The 21,933-nt window shown below is 35.5% G+C and overlaps 1 protein-coding gene across 1 annotated transcript in view; it reads left to right on the forward strand.

Moving 5' to 3' along the window:
- Positions 1–21,933, forward strand: part of KCNH8 (potassium voltage-gated channel subfamily H member 8) — a 173,830-nt gene that overhangs the window by 39,072 nt on the left and 112,825 nt on the right. Inside the window, exon 2 of the mRNA XM_065666043.1 lies at positions 18,421–18,654. Coding sequence (XP_065522115.1) covers positions 18,421–18,654 — 234 coding nt within the window. The remainder of the gene's footprint in view (positions 1–18,420; positions 18,655–21,933) is intronic.

Genomic DNA, 21,933 nt, shown 5'->3' on the forward strand with positions numbered 1-21,933 from the left:
AATGCAGCCCCTCCATAAGCATTATTTTTTAATCAGAATCCACAATGTAGACTGTTACAAATGCATAGTTAATTGACTGAACAACTCTAGTTTCGTTCTCTTATAGAATTGAATCCAGAGCAAATAGATGTCACTTTTAGAGTAGGGATGTCTCACCTGTTTGCTACACCTCTTCATGCTTGACAGGCAGTCTGGATCATTCAAAAGTTGTCTGCTGTGTTAGACTTAGCCAGTTTATTGGTATCTCAGTTTATATCATTCACTTTAACGCAGATAATTGCTGCACTCCTACACATTTTTATTAGCTGACTTGGCAAATATTTTTAAATAATTGATAAGTAGTATCTGTAAGTGACATAATGACTGCTTAATTAGCACTTCTGTCTATGTGCCTGAAGAAATGTAAAACACATTTTCTGTTTGACGCAACTTCAGTTAAGGGTATCCTACTTATTCTTTTTAATCTTGAGGTTGAGCACAGTGTCTCATTTCCTGTAGCTTAAAGTAAGCTATTAACTTCACTCAGCTTTCCCCTTGTCTTGATGAATCTCTGTTGAAGATGACAATCTACTTGCAAGACAGAGGAGTGGGTAAATATTGTTAAGGAAAGCTGCCTCATGTCCTGTACACATAATGCAGACTTGTTTTATTGGTGGATAAAAAAGTTGGCTATTGGGAGGGTTATCTACCCTTTTCTCTCTGAAACTGTTGTAACACAATGTAGCTGGCTGCAGGAATAGGTCACAAACAATTAATTTCCAAGCTCAAATATAGTCCAGAAACACTAACTTCAGCTTTTATCTTCCCTTTTTCAGCTCAGTTGCAGGCAGTGACTTTGCATTCTTATTCAGTAGCCTTCTGACTGCAAATGGGGGAATTGAAAATGTCTTGAATTAGTGGTATGGAGCTGCAGGAAGTAATTGGGGAAAAAATAAACAAGAACAGTTAGGGAAGAAGTGAGGAATAAGGAGGAGACATGAAAAATTATAAAAGTAAAATTAACAAGAGAGAGAAAGATGAACTATCAGTTTATCCTATGTGAAATGAAGAAATTCCCAACCACAAAAGCCAAAAATGCAAAAAACTCAAACAACACCTCCACCCAGTATAATAATCCAGCGGAATCCAGTGATTTATCTGGGAAGTCTGAAATTCATTTTGATGTAATTCAGTTCTATTTTACTTGACTTCTGGTTAAAGAACACCTGTTAAAATTGCAAATAATCTTTAATAATCAGGCCTGTGGACTGAGTATTAAACAACTAGGCTCATCCAGCAGACCTTGTACACTGGGACACGGCCAGCTCAGACAGCATAGATCCATCCAGTCATGGGTCACTTAACAAAACCCATCATAAGTCCAGCTACCTCCTTTCTTGTAAAAGACTGCACTGGTAGTTACTGGTAGTAACTGGTAGTAAGACATGGCCTTGCTCTTCAATATCTCTTTATTTTTTTTTGCTGCTATGATTTGCAGATAGATGTAATATTGCAGAGGTTTGACACCTGTAAGAATGAAGAAGCTGAATTAACTTCTGGTCTGGTGTCAGGGAAAATGTTGATTTAGTTACACTCGTTGGAGGAAAAAAATAATTGAACTGAGAGAGTTATTCAGTATGCAGTTTCAGGGGAGATCTTGAAAGACGCAAAGACCCCAATCTAAACCTTAATGCTCAACATACTAGTGACTGGAAAAATAATATTAGAAATGAAATTTCTAAAGTTGCGAAAGTCTTTTTACTGGTTTTAGAAATATTTTTTTAATGAATAATGGTTTGAACAGTCTGTTAATGCACTTTTAGAGATGCCACTGGTGTTGCTTTTCTTCTAGAGTTTACGAATGTTGAATGTGCATTAATTTACCAGCAGTTTGTCTGTTTAATACCATTGTACTTTATACCGAAAATAGTTAAAGATGACAAACTTATCAACACATGTTTTAAGTTTGACATATTTCAGATTGACAGCTGGATGTTGTTTGACACCATAGTTTTGCAGGGAGAAGGAATTTTAAACAACAACAAACCAAAAATAGCAGGAGAATAAATAGTGTAACATCTGTTCTAAAATAGAATGAAACAGTTTATAAAAGAGAGAACGTAGAAGTTTAGAAACAAGTTCTAATTATTGACACTAAAATCAACAGCACCAGAAAATGATTATTGCCTTAGCTACTATTTCACTGTTTCTCTTTGATAACAATATTATAATTTAATAAAATTGGTTAATTGCTAGATTGTGATCCTAAAATTATTGTCTCTCCTTGAGTCTGCACAGAAGATATTTTCTGAGATGCAAATGAATATTATTGAAATCAGAATCTAATTTAGCAGCTGCCAGGGAAAAAAGAGTGCTAGAATCAACAGAAATGCTTTCAAAAGTATTGAAGCTTAATCTAAGTTTCCAGATATCTATCCCTTCTAGAGCAAGATAAATTTATTACTGTCAAATGAGTTCCCTGGAGATGCATCAGAATAACTGAGGCCAAAGAAAAATGAGATTTTAAATACATATAACTGAGGATGAAGATGATAAACCCATTTTTGAAAGTGGAAAAAAATATATTGATTAAAATGGCATCCATTCCTTCTCATTAGAAATTTTTTTCTTTAGGTAATTAAGAAGAAATGATGATCCATATCTTGAAAGATTTTTTATTTGGTTACTCCCTCCTGCCTTGCTTTTTACCTTTACATTATGTAGTAAAGTACATTTGAGCTTTAATCTCTTTTTTGACATCGTGATTTTGATGTGCATGCTTGCAAATCCAAAGAAACCTCATGAAAGGTCCAACAGGTTGCACTTTAAAGAATTGTGGGAAGCAGAAGTGTAGCAATTTTTGCTGGGTTGCTCATGTCATACTCAAAGAATAACCTTTTGTAATGTATGTTGTGACAGGCAGAATAAGATGATAGGTCTAAAGACAACCTTTGCAGCAGGATGAAATCAAACTCAAAAAACAAGGGGTGGGGATGAGGAGGAGGAAATAGTGGGAACAAATGGTACTTCAACACCAGTATTCTCACTGGTCCTGCATGAATTCTCTGAAGAAGTGTGACCAGGTTTTACATCTCCCAACAGCAGCTTCAGAGTTTCTATTTAACCTATTACTTTGTAGGTGTACATATACTATCAGTGAACCATTAACAGTGACATTTAATTTTGGGCAGATCCGCATCCCAAACAAAGAATTAGGTTAACAAATCACAACTTTTTAACTTAGAAAAAATCGCCCTAATAAGCCCATTGACTGAAATAGTTTACATATGCAATATGAAAAAATAAGTGCTTGCTTGTTGACAAATACTCTGAAGTGAGTCACATCTGATCTGGGCTCTTTAGGATAATAAAATTACAAAGCTATATATACACTGTGCAAAACTACTGTGCAGTGGTGAACTAAACTGAAAACATTCAGATTAGCAAAAAATTAGCACATTTTAACAATTTCAGCAAGAAAGCATGCATGCATACTCTGGATCAGAATCCTATTTTTACTGGTTCTTCCCTGATCTATATCAAGAAAACTAAGATTGTTTAGACATTTTTACTTTCACTGTTTTCATTATGTAATTCATAGTACCATTCCATCACTCTAAAATTCTGACTAATAGACTAATATATATAAGACTAAAATAATCATGGCAAACACTTATTTTATTCTATTCTATTCTATTCTATTCTATTCTATTCTATTCTTAACCTTGTTTCAAGAAAACCTTGGAAACTTGTTGGATGATTTAGGAAACAGTAAATTTGTGTAATAGGCCTTCAAAAGAAACCACCAGCAGCCATAGAAAGTATTTAAAGTCATTTGGCTCTCAAATCAATCAGCATGCAGACCTCAGCAAGCCAAGAAAATGGTCTGTGCCTCTTCATGTGAGAACCAAAAACAAACTAAAATAGATAAGCACCTAAAGAAGAAAGGGAGGAACTGGGGAATTGTGAGGGGTGTAAGAGTAAGGAGTACTGCAGCAGAGAAGGAAGAGTATTTGAGTACTGTGGCTTAAGGAATGGAGTTATGAAGATGCTCATTTCATAGTGTACTGCAGTCTAGATGTCAGTGGATAGGAACTGCAAATCCCATTAACCCCCCCTAAATTTTAGTTCTCTCACAGCTAAGGAGCTTCTATAGTAGACTTGCTATATATCCTTTGTGAAAGGCCTACTTAGGCCTACTTAGATTTTGTTTTCCATGCAAATATTCCTCAAGTCCTAAATCAAATATAGAAAATGAAAATACAAAGCAGCAAGCATGCATGCACCTCATCTTGCTTTCAAAAAAAAGCTGGCCTGTACATTGTTTGGGTGAAAGCACCAAGCAGTACATCACTAGTGTCAGTTAACCATCAGTAATTCTGCATTCTGAGAGATGGGGTGCTAAACACAGCAGGACATCAATGGGACACATCCATCTGATGGCTGAGAAACAGGATGCTTGTGAATTATAATATTATTGAGATTTTATGATTGCATATTAATCCTGTTATTAATGCGTTCTCTCTTTATTTGTCATTTGGTAGAAAGAAAATCTGTTAGGAAATGAAATATCTCAGTTGCAGAAATATCTTGTCACGATCAATGCAAATCTCACGTACAAGCCACTGTAACTAAATAAGTGTATAGCTGGATATTGATTTTCATTATTTTTTTAAGGTTTTTTAGAAACAAATAATACTGGGTTTGGAAACGAAAAAAAAAGTAATTTGTCTCCTAATTTCTTTCAGTTACAGAAAGTGGAGCAAAATTTCATCATTACTTTTATCAGCTGAATAGGAATGGCTCAATTAACATCAGCTCCCACTTTTTCAAGTGTGAAACAGCGTAACTAAGGATAGTGCTTGAAAATGGCATGCTAGTAAGAAGTGGAGCAGCAATTCATTAATAGAAGTTAAACATTAAATTATTGCGTACAAAACTCATCAAATAATGTGGGTGTTAGTAGATTTTAATTGAAAATAGGGTGACAAGGTACAGGAATATTTTTGTAAAGTGAAATCCTTAAGGTTTTTTTCTTTTTCTAAAAGAAGATATTAAATGTATGCTGTATAGTGTCCTTCACTTCTTGTGGAAGTTGAATTTTGTACAGATGATTGCCAGGTTACTCAGTTTTCTCCTGTAGGTATATAGCTGATAGCAGATTGTGTTTTTTGTCGTATATCTTGAAGACTAGGATAAGATCAAACAGCTCAAACACTGAACAAGGTTACTCGTTCTTTTTCTAGGAGAGCCTAAATGGAAGAGAAAGTTGTTCAGGAAGATTAGTTGTTAAATGCTTTAAAGGCAGAGGTCAATATAACTAACCTTTGTGTGGTAAAACCTTTTAGTACAGTAGGTTGAATATCAAGGATATGTGAATCTCGGATCCCTGCTTAATTTAAGTTTGAGTCAAACGGTATTCTTGTTCTACTCTAACTGGTTCCTATTTCTTCAATTCAGTCAGAGACAGCTACCATAAAAAACAACACAAAGCCCCTTTCCTAGGGATTCAGACTGCCCAAAGCAATAGTGATAGTTCTGGGGACTGCTATGGCAATGGAGGCTACAGCTGGTGGAATGGATGAGAAATAAGTTGTTTAAAACCAGAGGACCTGCATGAGGACTATAACTCAAGAGAAGTGAGAGTGCCTCTTCAGAAGGAAATGTAGGCCCTGCAGCATGGATTTTTGGTCTTTTAAATGCTACTCATTTATGAAAAATGTGGGTGAAAAAAAGCCACACTGAAAATCCTTTCCTGAAATATCACCAGTGTACTATGTTCTAGAAGTCCAAGCATAGTGTTTTTTCTTGCGTGCTACAAAAATGTTGGCAATCTGTTATCAAGGCTATATCCTGAGAAGAACAAAAGCTTTCAGAAAATGTTTTCTTCCTTTCTTTTCTTAATCGATTTTTTTCCTGTGTGCTGTTTTACATTTTCATTATGATGTTGTACAAAGTGGTAAAAACAAATAGCTTATCATTGTTGGTTTTGGTTCTTCATTTTATAAAACTACAGAAACACTTAGTGAAAATCCTTTTATTTGAAACATTGATATATGTTTGAATTGCTTGATTTCATGTATGGTTTCTTATTTGACTAATTTTTTGAAGATGTCTTTCTGAAGCAGAGGTTATACAAGGTATTTTTATAAAACAAAATTAAATGTTAATTAAAAGCTAGCTAGTAGTATTTCTAGAGAAATAACAGATATATATATATATATAACTTGTCTCTGTACAACTCTTTGAAATACAGTGGGTTAGAAAGGTGGGGAATTACTGTCCTGTGACAAGTTAGTTTGTAAAACCCAAATTGTAGTCCTGTGACAGTCTTCCAATTAGTTTTCAAGGATTACAATCAACTGACCATTTCTATATATTGAAAAATAAACTTCAAAATACTATTGAAAACATATCTCTTAAAATAGTATTGATAAAAACTTAAATTTAATAATATCTATAAAATGTTATTTATGTCATTTTCCCTCTGGAATTTCTTTAATAAAGGAGAGCGAGGAAGCAGAGCAAAGATGTTAACTATTTGTCAGGTGCAGACAGCTGTATCTCACAGTATCCTCTAGAAATGGCAAGTTAATTACATCAATAGCAACTCTCTTTCCTGAATTTGTTTTTTTCTTTGCTTCCTCATTTATTTTTCCCTCTCTCTAACTCTTCATCATCTCTTAAGTTACATTTTGGTTCACGATTTAGGCAGTATAGAGCTATAAGTTTTAGTATTTCTGCTCATAAAATGCCCTAGAACATAAGAGGCTTAACAAAATGCAAGTAGTCAATAATACTGACAGAAGTATGCCAGCATCACCAACTAGTGAAGAACTGAAAAAACAACAATTAAAACGAGAAATAGAACCAAGTTTCAGAGTTCTGTCTCTCCATATCTTCTGTTTCCTGGAGTGAAAATAAGTGAGTCTTGCTTACTTTAATATTCATGGCTTTGTTAAGAGAATGGGAAATTAAGGCAATGACTATCTGTCCTTGGTGAGAGAGAAAACGCTGATCAACTTTTCCTGAAACAAGAGAAGTTCTTGGGCAGCCCTCTGAAGGGTCTTTACATCCAAGATGAGGCTAAAAACCATTTGAAATTCTTTAGAAAGATAAGTTTAAAAAAAAAAAAAAGGTAAAGGCTGGAAAGTTCTAAAAGGGTTGGGAGACTTTTATGCCTCTTCTGAATGAATCCCAGTTTAATAGTGCATCAGACGCTAGCTTGTTATTTAGTGCTTGGATGATTGCCTTCATGAAAGACTTCATTTTTCCCTGCAATGTGTTTTCTTTTTGGCTCCTGCTGTGGTTGCTCAGTTTTTTGCTGACGTGACTCCTACACAGGAGTCCACAGTACTATAAAAAACAATGCAGTAACACTCAGGTTCTGACATGTTTGTTTAAAGAAGCTCCCTTTCCGGAATATTGTGTTGTTGAGCAGCTCCCCTAGATTGCCCCCCAGGCCACTTTGATCCAAAGTGGGTTACATTTGTCACCACACTAAGAGTCAAACTGACCTACCACCTGCTGATCCCATTCCTCCTTCTCCTCCACACTGCTCTCCCCTATCCCCTTGCACTGAAGTTCTGCTCTCATCTGACTGCAGCATAAAACATGATCAACCAGCAGGACTTTAACCCAAGTTTAAAAGCCAAGAGAGCTCTTCTTTAATGGTTTAGTAGAAGACGTCAGCTGTGTAATGAAAAGCATGAAGGACTGGGAAAGCCTGCATAGGTGAGAGTAGAGAATGAGAGTAAGAAATTAGTAGGAAGTTTGTATTAAAAAGAAACAGATTTTGAGACAGACTTACATAGACAGAGGTTTTGTGGTGGAGCCCATAGCTCACAGCATACATTAACTCTGACAGGCTGATTTAGGTAAAAATAACAAAGCAGAGACAGTGCAAAGGGAAAAAGAAAACTCTACCCAGTGGCCAGCTGGGAGAAGCAGTGACAGGATCCCTAAGAGAGCTCTGGGCATTTCTCCAGTGCAGCAGGTGGCAATGAGGAAGATGATTTTTCACCTTGTTTCCTCTAGTGCTATACACTTTTATCAGCACCTCCTCTCACACACACCACGCACTCCCACCTCCTGTTCATTCCCATTAAATGATGGCATTAGCACTGATTGGGTTATGTGAATTAGCCAGAAGTGATGTGTATTTATTTCTTGTTAAGCTTGTGTGTACGCCTGTTACAGGTTAATATATATTGAATACTTAAATTACTACTATTTACTTTGCAGTGCACAGTTTTTTGTTCTCCAACAAATCTGTGAAGTAAGATAAGACAAAGGGAGAGATGGTGTCATTCTTAGACCAGTGATAGGTGCTTCCGGTAAAAGCCCACTGGTGTTCAGGCTCTCAGGTGCAAGGCTGTGAGAACAAGAATATAAGTATGAGAAGAATAGAAGAAAAATAGCACTACAGGGGCTCTGAAATCACTGTCTCAACAGTACAGGTAAAGGTTAGAGAGCTGCAAGTAGCAGTCCCGTGGTGTTACTAACACTGGGACACTATGGTACCTAGGTCACAGCACAACATTTCTTACTATTTCTGATGTAAATCTACTATACCATAATTTACTCTGTGTGAGAGTATTTGTTTTAACAGGCCAGGTTTCACGCTTTTTGTTTATTTTTAACCAGCAATTGTAAACTTTGAAGTTTTCACCCAAGTCTTTCAGAGTTGTTATTATTGATATTGTTACTGAAGTAAGTTAATTTATGCTGCTGTGCCCAGTATGTGTGGTGACACTATTTACTCATATTTACACATGTAGGGAGCTCTGAAATGGAATGATTTTCCTAAACCACAATATAATCCACAAGGTCTGACTTCTACTTTATGAACCTTATTTCGTCAAAATAAAAAGAAAACCAATAAAAACAGTAATAAAAAGCTGTACCTTTTATCTCTTTCCTTAGAATAATTTCCAGTTAAGGACTTAGGTGTAGAGTATCTCACCTGAAGATGTTTTTTGTCCTTTATTTGCAAGAAAGACAGACATGGGTAAGGTAGGTTTATTTTCTCAACATTGAGTCTACCTCAAAGAGTTCTTTTTTAATTATTTCATGGTTTGTTTACTGGTATTACCCAGTTACTGTGCTTTAAGGAAGTGTTCAGTCTAGCTTAGAGGTGAAGGAATTTAGTCTCCATATGATAAATATATGTTCTTATTCTGAGTACCCCTCGGAAGAAGTTACATCCTACTATTCCTGTGGAGATGAGGCTCCTGGTCCTGATACTAAGGCTCAGTAAGTTAAAGGAGAGATTTACACTGCATCAGTATTGTGGACACTTGAATTGCAAAAGTTTATAAAATGGACAAAGGTATTTCTGCTGGTGTATATGATGGTGCTGGTTAAATTCTTTGACTTACAGTCTCTCTGAATTATTTTTTACATTCAAAACAGTTTCTAGAACAGCAATGAATTTCCAGAATTATAACATCAGGTCTCATGGGAAATATGGCAGTATGATCACGTTGTAATTTATAGCTTTCTTCTACTTTTGGTGTCCTCAGTAAATGTAACTTATAAAACTTTGCACAGTTTGTGCCAAAACCTTTTTTTGTTTGTGTATTTTTAGTGGTTTTCTCTACGTCTTCTCAGTGCCACTTCTACTTGATGAGACAGGGGAACAATCTACAGCATAACTACCAGGCTTTCTAGAAATTGTTTCAAAACTCTCCAAATGAATAAGACTATTCTTTCTTGGATGAAAACTTTGTAAACAGATAGAAGCATCTGCTGCCATTTGGTCCAGGCATTTTTCATCACTTTCTTTACATTAAGTTTTGGAGAAACAAGGCAGAACTTCAAATTACCTCCTATAACAACAGTGGAATTTGATTGCAGCATCTTTATACTTCATTGCTATGAAACAGAAGTTCCACAGTAGAATGAAAGCAACATTTGCTGTAGAAATGCTAAAGGTTCTTCTGTGCTGCTTAGTCTCTCTGTTTCCTTTGAAAAAGAACTAGAAATAAAACAACCAGACATAAAAAAGGTCTAAATTTTGAATAATTGTGTATCTTTGGATATCTTGCATAAATGGGTATGTCTAAGCTCAGGTGCTCTTGCTCCAAGCTCTTGCAATCATTCAGAAAGTCTATAGTATTTTCATTATAAAAAATAATAGCCTATGTCTGCTTTAGGTATCTTCTGTACTTTTCCACTAAAATTATACTGCTTGTTTGCTCAACAACACTGGCTCTTCCTTAATTTTCAGCATTTTTCCTCTGACCTTTTCATGAGGTCATTCTCAGCTGGTGAACCCACAAAAAGATGGTTTGTTTTCTTTTGAATAAGATAATTACATTCTCACCTGTAACGTTCCTTTCATCCTCTTCCACTCTGAAAATACTGTGGGGTTTTTACAGATCTTGCTCAATAATACAATGTCAGCAAGTAGTATACTGAGATTCTTAGATTTACTTTTATTTGGAAAAGGTGAGTTTGGGGTACATAGTGTAATTGTTTGCAATGGTAAATAGTGCAGTATAGAACCCTAGCTTTCTGTAATTGACATCTCCTGGACATTGTTCATGATTTTCTAGATGATTTTTGAAATAATTTCTGTCAACTTGTCAGAAAATCATTCTTTGAACATAGTTTATTTTCTACAGCATCATTTTAGAGAAGTGTTACTTCTCTGAGAAAACTGCATGCAGAAATTCTTGCCATTTACAGACATCTCGTTTCACTAGAATAGGCACATATGAGTCCGCTGCTTCTCCCCATAAAAATTATCACAAGATTACCCTTTAATTTCATGGACTGAGAGAGGAGCATATGAATTGTAAAAGCTGTTGTGGTTTAAACCCAACCACAAAGCTCGTTCACTCACTCCCCCCACTTCTTGCCCTCCCCCTGCTCCCGGAGGGACGAAGAGGAGAATCGAAAAGAATGCAACTCCCATGGGTTGAGATAAGAACAGTTTAGTAACTAAGGTATAACACAAACCACTACAGCTACCACCAATTATAATAATGATAAAGGAAATAACAAGAGGAAAGAATACAACAACTCAACACCAGCTGACCAATAACTCTCTCCACTCCCCCCAGCCGAGCACCGACCAATACCTTGTCCAGCCCTGCAGTCCACACCTGCAGTCAACTAGCCCTTCCGGGTAACTCTCTGTTACATCCTGGGCATGACGTGTTGTGGTATGGAATACCTCTTTGGTCAGTTTGGGTCAGGTGTCCTGTCCCTGCTTCCTCCTAGCCTCCCCTCCTCCCTGGCAGAGCATGAGGCTCAGAAAGTCCTTGGCCAGACCAAACATTTGAGCAGCAACTAAAAACATTGGCGTTATCAACACTGTTCCCAAGCCGTAAATCAAAAACACAGCGTTGCACCAACCACTAAGAAGAAGAATTACTGCTACTGCTAAACTCAGGACAAGGCTCAAAATGGTTACTTTTAGCCATAGAGTCCTGGCATCTTAGTATTGAAATATAATAATTATAGAAAGAAATCAGTACAGTAGAATTCACCATAAGCTGGCACAAAATTGTCATGGGGGAGAATTAGAGGAGAATGCCAGAGGTGACTTAGCCTATTTGTCTTGTGCCTCACTGGGATCTCAAGCACCCAGAGGGTGTAGCCTGTTCTCAGTTTCTTCCATGGCCACTTGCTGGGCTTCAAGTGTAATTTGTTCTCCTTCATTGTTTTTATGAATACCAGCTGAAAGTTCTCTGCACTCAGTCTGTGGGCAGTGAATAGCTTCAACTGGCCTTGCATGGCAGAAGCAAGTGAAGGACTATGAACCTTTCCTGTGGTTTTTGCACCCTTTATACTTCAGTATTGAAAGTATTTTCTTCATTTAGTTACTAATAATTTTTTCTTGTATATATAGAAACTGCTGTACCACAATGGTTTCTTTTTTTCATAGTCACTTCCAAAGGAGAAACAATCAGCATAGTCTCATAGGAAGAAAGGAGTATTAGATTGCAAAGAGGCAGGAAATGTCTTTTACAGGTATTTTGCCCTGGATTCAAAATGTCTAACTTAAGTTCTTCCCCTCATGTGTTCAAGAGTAATGGCTTGTTAATATATTTCCTGTATTCTTCCACTAGCTGTGTTAGCAGTAACCATAATGTCTGGCTACTAGATATGTTGCAACATCAGAAGCAGTACATACATGGAGGACAAATATCCAAAGTGGTATGCAGTGCAGCAGTATTATAAACAGGATCACCAGGCATTATACTTAGTAAAGGCATATGTAAAACATCAAAACTACAAAATATCATGCAATGGTGAAAGTCTGGTATGTCTGTAAACTAAGCACTGACTGTGAGTGGGTGACATGCTTAAAATAGCTGTAAATAAAACAGATTTCAACTCCTTATTTAATTCCTATTTCAGACAAGTGATAAAGGAAGATATAGACAGGATCACACTGGTAAATGTCTGACAAGGATGTGACTCTTGTCTTTGAAAATGTTTCTATTCAGGAGGACTAAGCCAGGGAAGGTTTAAATTGGATATTAGGAAAAATTTCTTCACAGACGGAGTGATCAGACATTGGAACAGGCTGCCTAGGGAAGTGGTGGAATCACCACCCCTGGAAGTGTTCAAAAAACAGTGTAGATGATGCCCTCAGAGGTATGGATTTAGTGGCTGTCTTGGCAGTGCTGGGGTAAAGGTTGGACTTGATGAACTTAAAGGTCTTTTCCAACCCGGTTGATTCTACACTTCTATGACTGTTCATCTGCAAACCTTTCTCTGTTGAACACTTGAAACTGTCATGATCTCAGGATCTTAAATCATTAGGCTAGATGATTTCAGGGTGTAAGAGCTCAGCGTGTTTGACTTACAGCATTTTCATTTCTACCATTCCTACTGAATTTTAAATCAATAGAACAGGCTGAAAAAAACCCCAGGAAATTAAATATAGCTTAGTTACACAAATGGCCCTTCTGCCTCCTGAATGAACTTAAAATTTCCATATATTTTAGTGGAGAAATTGCAAAACATACTTCTTTAGAAGTGGAAATCCATGCACTCTCCTCTCCAGTGGGTACCCACAAAAAACACTAAGGAGCAGCTGCCTTTCCTCCTCACAAGGGCTAGGAGGGTTCACTTCTGCCAGGTGAGCAAGCACCTCCAGTTCTTATTGACAAAATTCTGGTAGGCACTGTATGTCATTTCACTTGCAACATTTCAATGCATAAAAAGCTGCACACCACCATGTAAATATTTAACAACTGCAGTATAGCTTGCTTTAGTTATGTCAGAACTGTGTGCTGGCTATTGCTGCATGATCAATAACACAAATAAAGCTGGTCCAATAGAATGTAATAGCTTTTTACAGAAAAATCAAGTTGTAAAAATCAATACAGCTTAAGAGTGGGAAAAGAAATATTTAATTGCAACCTTGATTCAACTTAATGAATTTGAATTGTTGCATTTAATATATGTGCAATGTGAATTTGTAATTTGAGGTAAACACCAAGAAAAAAAGTAAAAGGACATTTCTTTGACCAGTTAATATTTCCTTCTGAGAAAGAGATCTAGATGTTTCCTTCTGCTAGTAGAGTTTAATTTTGAACAATTAAATCAATTATATAAGCTTACAGTGATGGGTCCTTTGCTCATCAGTCTATGTGTACTTTCTAATACATAGTTCTTTTAGTGTTTGCTGAAATATACAATATTTTTTTTAATGAAGAGAGGAAAGAGGTATCAGTATAATCAATTTTCTTCCTGAGTCACCTAGAACTGGAGAAATCTAAACTTCACATTAGTGACCCCATAACCCGCACAGAGATTTTCAAGAGGAGCTTTAATATATGGAAGTGTATTCATTGTAAAATCATTTTGGTCTCAATCAGATTCAAAGAACAATAGCTGGTAAATGAGCTTGAACCCTAAATTCACTTGCACCTAAATTTGCTGAAATTAAGTTAAATATTTTCATATGCTATTTTACTCATTCAATTAGGCAATCTTAACTGTTAATGTGGTCATGTTCTCTGTAACAGTAATTTTTGTGAACCTGGAATGGCACATCTCTTGTTAAGTTGCCCATGTAGGAACTGTGCAATCAAATCAAAATGTAGTAAATCCGTTCATCCAGAAGAATTACAGACTGTTCCCCATTTCATAGAGTAACTATGTGAGTCACTTGTTTAATTAATGCAGCTTTTTTGATTGCTAGGGATTTTTTTCTTTTTTTCTTTGCAGAGTACTTTGTCATCCTTTTTAATTCATAAATAATTTAGTATTGAAAATGAGAATGGCGGTTGGCTGTGCTCAGTTGCACGAGCCAGATAGATGTTCTCTTCACTGATAAAAGATGAAGACTTGCAGAAACCATCTGGACTTTGATTGAAAAGAACTGTTACAAGAACTGGGGAAGCACAGCGGTGAGATTTATAGCAGTACATAGCTACAGTATTAAGCCAAACCCTTTTGCCATTTTTCACTAAATAAGATGACAGTAAGATTTATCAAGGGAGTGCTGAGTTTAATTGTAACATGGTCTCATTACAAACAGTCAGATAAATTGTGTGCATTAATTATGAAGCAGAGAATTTCATAATAACCTTTCCCTTTAATTATGTCAATACTAAAACCCTGTCATGGGATGTTTAACAAACCTGTCTCTCTGTATCAGATGGCGTGCAATATAAATTTATTCTGTTTCTTAGGTTATAACTTCTGGGTTTCAGTCCGTTGAACCAGGGCAATGGTGTGTAGGTCTGTGATTGAAGGTGTAGTTAGCATGGCTCTGGTTCAGCTTGTTTAACTGACTCTGTTATGTGTATGGCAGAGGTTTCTGGAAACCAGGCGAGTCTTCCGATCAATGTTCTATCCACTCCAACTTGTTCTGCTTCCAAAGCAAGTGCAGGCATGCAAGCTCCTAATATTCTTCCTTCAAACTTTCATGTGAAAAAAGTCTTTTGATCATCATAGAAAATGAGCATAGAGGAAAAGAAGCATAGTGAATGTTTTCGGATTTTTAGTTTTGGTTTTTTTTTTTTTTTTTTTTGGTCTAAGCTTGTTGTTCCATCTTTAACAGAAGCACTTCAAAATCATCTTTCACCAATACAACTTGAACATGCAACCAAGTTATTTTAGTCAAAGATAATACACAATGTGAATATTTTTATTAAATTTGCACAGACTTACAGCACTTAGTTTCTGAGCTGAAGATTTTTACCCATGGTTTTGCCAAAATCTGTTCTTTCAGGTTGTACACTGATTTGTAGCAGTTCTACTCTGGTTTTGCGAATGCTCTACATTCCTAAACAGTCTCAAAGACTCAAGGTTACATCTTTCTCAATAGGTCATGAATTTATCTTGGATGTGTTTTCTTGTCTAAAAATAATTTAAAAAATCCTACTAGTAATCTAGTACTGTCTCACAATCAACCAATCTGAATAAAACAACTTAACATTCAGGCTGATATCCTGAAAGTAATATGAAATTTAATGTCTTATCTATTATTATGGAAGTATCATAATCTACACATAAACATATACCACAATGTACAAATAGGTTTCTTACCTACTGTGAGTTTCAAGAGTAACAAAAGTTCTGTCTTCCAGTCCATAGATTTCTAATAAGTTATTCTCTATAAAATGCCATTCTTTCTACTCTGGATTTTAAGACTTAGCTAGCTATCACTGAAAGTCATAGAATTAAGTGCTGGGTTTGTTATTTGTGCCACACCGAAGCCTGAATGTTATCAATTTCACCCTCAGTTCTTGGTGTTTTTTTAAATATTTTATGGTGCTTAATGTGCTCTAGGAATAGCAAGTGATATTACAGATTCCAAGCCATCAAGATAAATTACAGAAGTAAGTAATTTTTTAACCAGAATATTCTAATATATATATATATATGTATATATAAATTACTTTGTGTAATATAGGTAAATATTACTTATCAGTTAATATTACTGAAGAATTTGATGAAACTTGTATTGGACACAATCATGTTGCTTGGTCTTTAAATATAATATGAATTTTTTTTCAATTAATCATTTAAATAGTGTGCTAGTTTGGGATTAAAGGCAGATCTTCCATCATTTAATTTGAACTTCAAGCTCAAGAACAGAAAATGTAATTCTGATTGTATTTTCCTGATGTTGATGTTTTACTGTTGTACTCAAAATATTCAGCAATATTAGGCTCACAAGCCTTATGAGACATCTGCTGATGTTAACAGAAAGGCTGACTCTTATTCTAGCCAGCACTGGATTGGCTTTTAGAAGTACATTGTTCTCTTCTATGAATGTTAAACCAAAAATAATCTAGGTTTGTTTTGACATAAATGACAGCAGAATTTTTCCATCTTAATTTTTTTCATAAAGTCATGGTGTGCTTGGTAAGCTCCAGCATATTCTTGTTCATAATGATATGCCAACCTTCCTGCTCTCCAAGAGCATCCTCCCTACCCTTTCTCTCCTTTCACTGTTCCATATTCTGCTTCATCCAATCCACAACTATTAGAATTTAAAAGAGGGAAAAAAAAGTCTTTGCATCATATAATTGTATTTTAAACAATAAGAAACCCAGGAGAAAATTAATTTTATAGCTACAGATGCATTTGGGATGTACGATCTGTAAGTCTTACACTGTAACACTATCATTAAACTTCACTGCAAGTACCTGATTTTAATTCTTTTGGCAGTATGGGGATTTAGTTTTATGTTGACAGGGGGAGCAGCATGTCAGTGCATGAATGGTAATGATACTTATTCCCTAGTTAGGCAAATAAAAATGACAGGCTAAGTGAAGCACTGCACTGAACCAGAATGCATTTTTAAATTGCATTATTTGGAAAATGAGAAAAGTCTGCTTTAATATAACAATCATTTATTGGAAGACTTTAATTAGATTTAAGTGAAAGGTGAGTAACCGAAGCAAAGTCTTAAGAGCAAACTGATCATTTAATAAACCTCAGCATTGTCTTTAAAGTACTGAAATCTTAGCAACATGTCATAGTATTTTATCCCTTGTGTAAATAAATAGTAACATAGGTGAGCCTGTTGAAATTTAATCAACGTATAACTCTTGTGCCAGTTAATGCTGAAACAGATGTATTTTTCCTCTTTCGTATTTTAGTTTATGAATTCTGTCCCTGCCTTCTCCATTCATGAATAATATATCCCTGTAAGGGGATTAGGCATACCAACCTTAGTTTTCCATTAAAATAGTTCATTATTTCTCTAAATTTATTAATATATATCAAGGGATTCTGGGTTAGTTAATAATATTTTATTTTAATACATTCACATGAATCCGTATGCACATAGTCCTGAAAAATGTGAGGTAACTGTCTTGGGACTAGATTGCTCCTAAGCTCCCGCTAGCAAGCTGTAAGGTAAACATACCTTAATAAGCAACAAGCGAAAAATAGTCTTTCCTCCTTCAAAGTGAAATGCAGATATATTCCTCCCAGAAAATTTATATTTTTTTCCTCTTAGTTCAAGATAAGGAGGCACAGGCAAAAAGTAAAAGGTGGATAGACCTTCGTAGCTTATCTGGAAAGGATGTAAGATAAAGATGAAAGTCTTAAGGCACAAAAACTCCAGACACTTCAGGAAGGGCTGGAAACAAGCTATTAAGCTATGAGATTTGCCAAAGATTTGAACTCAAAACATTGAGTTTGGTTGATTGATGTTCATGTCAATATGTTATTTTTTTTAATTTATCATTGATACTGTTAGTTAATCTATCATGCATGTTAGTTGCATTTTACACAAGCGCATTAAGGTGTAACAGAATAGTGAATCTTTGCTGTGCTTGTTTCATATGGAAGAAGTATGGTGCTCTGAAAGACAGCTGACAGTGCTTTTGGATGAAATCTTTTTCCCTCACAAAAAAACACCAAACCAAACCAAAAGAAAAAAAAACAGCAAATCCAAGAAACCAAAAAGATGCAAGACAAAGGATAAACAACTCCATGTAGCCCAGAATGTTCCACAACTCTACTTTTAAGGATTCCCTTGATAAATCGTATATAAAAAAACTTGTTTGAATTTTGGTAGAGGTCAACTTTAGCTTGTTTGGAGCATAGAGAGCTTAACTTTTTTTAAGATACAGGTGTGTCTGCTCAGATAACGTAGTAGTCTGAGTGGCAGCATAACACAGCACCTTTGAAATTCCTCCAAAGCTTCCGTGTTTGTCACTATTCTTTGGTCAAAGTGGTTGTGTCAATGTGCTGACATCCATCTCAGAGGTTGTTATAAATTACTGTTTAATGATGCAGTGAGGCAAGCTGTATGTAGGCATGAGGAACTGTCATATGACAGTGCTATGTGGACTTGATTTTCTTTCCGACCAACAGTGTAAAACCAGAAGTTGCGTTCTTGTTCGCAGGCAGTTGGGATTTTGCTTTTAAGTGTATGACCAGTAATGCCTTCCTATGAAGCTGAAGTATGAACTCAGGGTGTAATTCATGTTTTATTTTTGTGTTCTACAGATAGTAACTTCATCCTTGCAAATGCTCAGGTGGCTAAAGGATTCCCTATTGTATACTGCTCAGATGGCTTCTGTGAACTCTCTGGATTTGCACGAACTGAAGTCATGCAGAAGAGCTGCAGCTGTAAATTTTTACTTGGTGCTGAAACAAATGAGCAGATGATTCTTCAAATTGAGAAATCATTGGAGGAAAAGGTAGAATTCAAAGGAGAAATCATGTTCTATAAGAAGAATGGTAAGTTTTTTCTTTCTTGTTTCTTTGTCCCAAAATGAAACTTCACATGTATGCATATACTAAATAGCATGCATTCTTGTGTAATTATATTGTATATCTATAATCAGACCTACAAGAATAGAGTTGAATAGAGATATTTGTGTGCATATTGAGACTATGTTTATATTAGTGTTACTGATTTCATATAAGTATACGACAAGTTACAAAGCTACACAGAAGAAATTCAGGGTCCAAAATGGCAAAGTGAGACTGTGCTATCTGCATTCAGTGTGATGCTGCATTTTTTTACTTTTCCTTATATTGAAGTTCTTATCCCTTATTACTGAAACTGTAATTAAAAAATTAAAAATACTCACCATACGGTAGACAGTGGCTATGTAAGATTTTCTGTCCCATCAGTTAAATGCTCAGAACTTTGAATGATCCAAATGACTCATTCTCCACAGTCACTATATCTAAATACCATAATAATAGTTTTCAAAAGCTGGACAAGCAGCACTCTAAGTAAATTTTATATTTAGGTATGTATTGTCACACTAAACAAAATCTGGGCATTAAGCAACTCCATAGTCTTCAGTACATTTCGAGTTGCACTGCCAAAGATTTCACTCCTATGGCAGGTCATTTAGAAAGACCATTTTGTAGCCAAGATGAGAGAGCCATGCAAGAAAGCATCCCATGATGCACGTTTATCACCTGCTTTAATTTGTATCAGGCTCCTTCAGTGTACCTATTCTGTAAGCGTTTACGCTGTCATCATTCATATGATCTTCACATTCATGTGATCTTCAAACAGATGACACTAAGTGAGACACTGACAGCATTCCTTTCATACGTGCTCAGTGATCCTTTGTTTCAATAGATCCGTGGGGGTCTGTTGAGTATTGCTTTCTGTTTCATTATATGGCTAGAATTTTTAGGCATATGTTTAGGCCACATGTTTTCCTCATAGATCCTGTTGCAACTTTACTAATGAAATATTTTCTACTCAAATATTATTATATTAAATACTTCAGAAAGTTATTTTCTAAAAGTAATAACCAGATATTGGCAAGAAGATAGTCTGATATAGAGTGAAAGGAGAAGCCTTGTTACGCTTGTCGCTTTTCCTGACTTTGGAAAATGTCTCTTAGTTGGCTTGTGTTCTTGACTGCTATTTTTCACAGTATGAAATTTTGATGTTATTTTGAAGATGCTGATAAATGCTTCCTCTTGTCTTTTTGGGGAGGCTTGGGGGATGTCTGTTATTAGGTTTTAGCATTTAGAAGAGACTTCCACAATTTCTTAAGCTTATGTTTCAGGAAGGTTGTTTAAAAAAAGTCTCAAATATGTCAATCATGTCTGAATATAGGAAAAAATTGTCTTGATCTGGAAGGATAAGAGCTGTTTTTCTCCAGCATTGTATAGTGATGAGGGGGCATGGTGAGAAGAGATTTTAATGTATGTAAATTAAAGAACTAAAGCTAATACATTCATTTCATTTTGTCCTGAATGACAAATTGTGATTCCTTTGCACTAAGAAGAGGTGCTTCAAACCTATAATGGATATGATTAATGTAGGCAGAAAGAGATTGCAGGTCAATTTGCTTATCAGTGAAGTAGCTGAACCACAGATAAATAGATAAAGAGAAATTGTTTAGGATAAAAGAATTTCCACAATCTGTCCTACTTGCATCCCTGTGTATAATTTGACTGGAAGCCATTCCAAGACATTTTCTGAGTATGAATAATTTTCCCAGACTGCCTCTTGTATCTTTCATTTTCATGTATTTCTGTACCACTGGGAAACAGAAATGAATAGGTATTAAAATAACATGAGATGGTTCTTTGATAAAAGCAAAATTAATCTTAAAAAGTAATGGGATTTTTTTCTTTTCTACAGAGTTGCAAACTGCAGGCAGCATATTTGATAAATCATCTTTTTTAGAAAAATGTTTTTTTGGGGGGGTTGTTTGGTTTCATTTTTGTTTTGTTTTGTGATTTGTTGGGTTTGGGGGGCTTTTTTCAGAAAAAAGATTGAACTTCTGAACTGTTTGGCTTATTCAAAGTTGTCTGAGGGGAAAAAAAGAAAAAAAATAGATTGTTGCAGGAAAATCTTTTACAAATATTTTAAGACATATGAACTTTGGGAGTAATAGCCTTAAAATGACTATATGGATACACAGGCTTAGCTACCAAACCAAATTAAAATTTTCAGGGCAAACTTCAGGAATAGGAATTCAGCTTCAGGGCTAGTTCTGAAGGAACTAGTTCTGAGCTCAAAGAATGTCCCTTAGCATACTTATTAGGAGCTTAATAATGAGCACATCATTATGATAATAAAAGACTGTGAGGGAAATGGATGCATGAACACAATAAATTCTACTTGGTTTCTTCTGGATTTGATCTAAAATGTAGAAGCTTGAAATCAGTAATCAATTTTTTTTTTTTTTTTTTACATGTATGTCTCATCTTCGGGGAAAGAAATTCAAACTTCCAAAACTGAATATGGATTGATTTCTTAAATGCCACATATTTTAATACTTTTAATTTGATCTAAACTCAGTTTAAAACTGATTTAGTCTTCATCATTTCATTCTATTGCTCATTCTAAACAAGTAGTGATTCAAAGTAGAGACTTAAAGCTCTTAATAGTTTTAATTTGAACTTGGAAAATTGGGATATGAGGCCTGTCACAGCTATTTAACCATCATTTAAGAATCAACATATCGCTTATGCTCAATAGTTGTTAGTTAAAGGAATGATTGTTACAACTAAAGCAACTCCAGCAACCCATGTGCAGTATACAATTTCATGGATGTTCCAGGCTGCTCTGAGCTGTCACTGGAGAAAGTAAAAGTGGACTGCAAGGAGTTAGGTGAGGAGCTGAATAAAATGTCTGAGGGATGAAATGCAAGATTTCCTTGTCTTTTTCATTCGGGTTTGGATCTTAACAGAAGGATGACCTTCAGTGGTTGTACTCTGACCAAACTAGAAAACGATCCTCCTGGAACTGACTAGGAGTGGATGAGAACTTGTTTCTATCTGTTCTCCTTTTGGCATTTTAACAAATACTTAGAATAGTTAAACTTTTTGTACCTTCTCATCCAGGGTATTTCCTGCCATATTAGCACAGAACAGTGTTAAGGTCTGTAACAACAGCAGATTCAGAGAGAGATGTCTTGAAAATTTCACTCAAAAGACACTTCCCATCATAGTTTCAGTATATATTTTGATTGCTCAGTCAGTTTCTAACCTTTTATTCATCACAGCTGTATTGGGTTTTGAAAACAAACAGAA

The sequence above is a fragment of the Lathamus discolor genome, chromosome 2, assembly GCF_037157495.1.
Source record: "Lathamus discolor isolate bLatDis1 chromosome 2, bLatDis1.hap1, whole genome shotgun sequence".
NCBI lineage: Eukaryota > Metazoa > Chordata > Aves > Psittaciformes > Psittacidae > Lathamus > Lathamus discolor.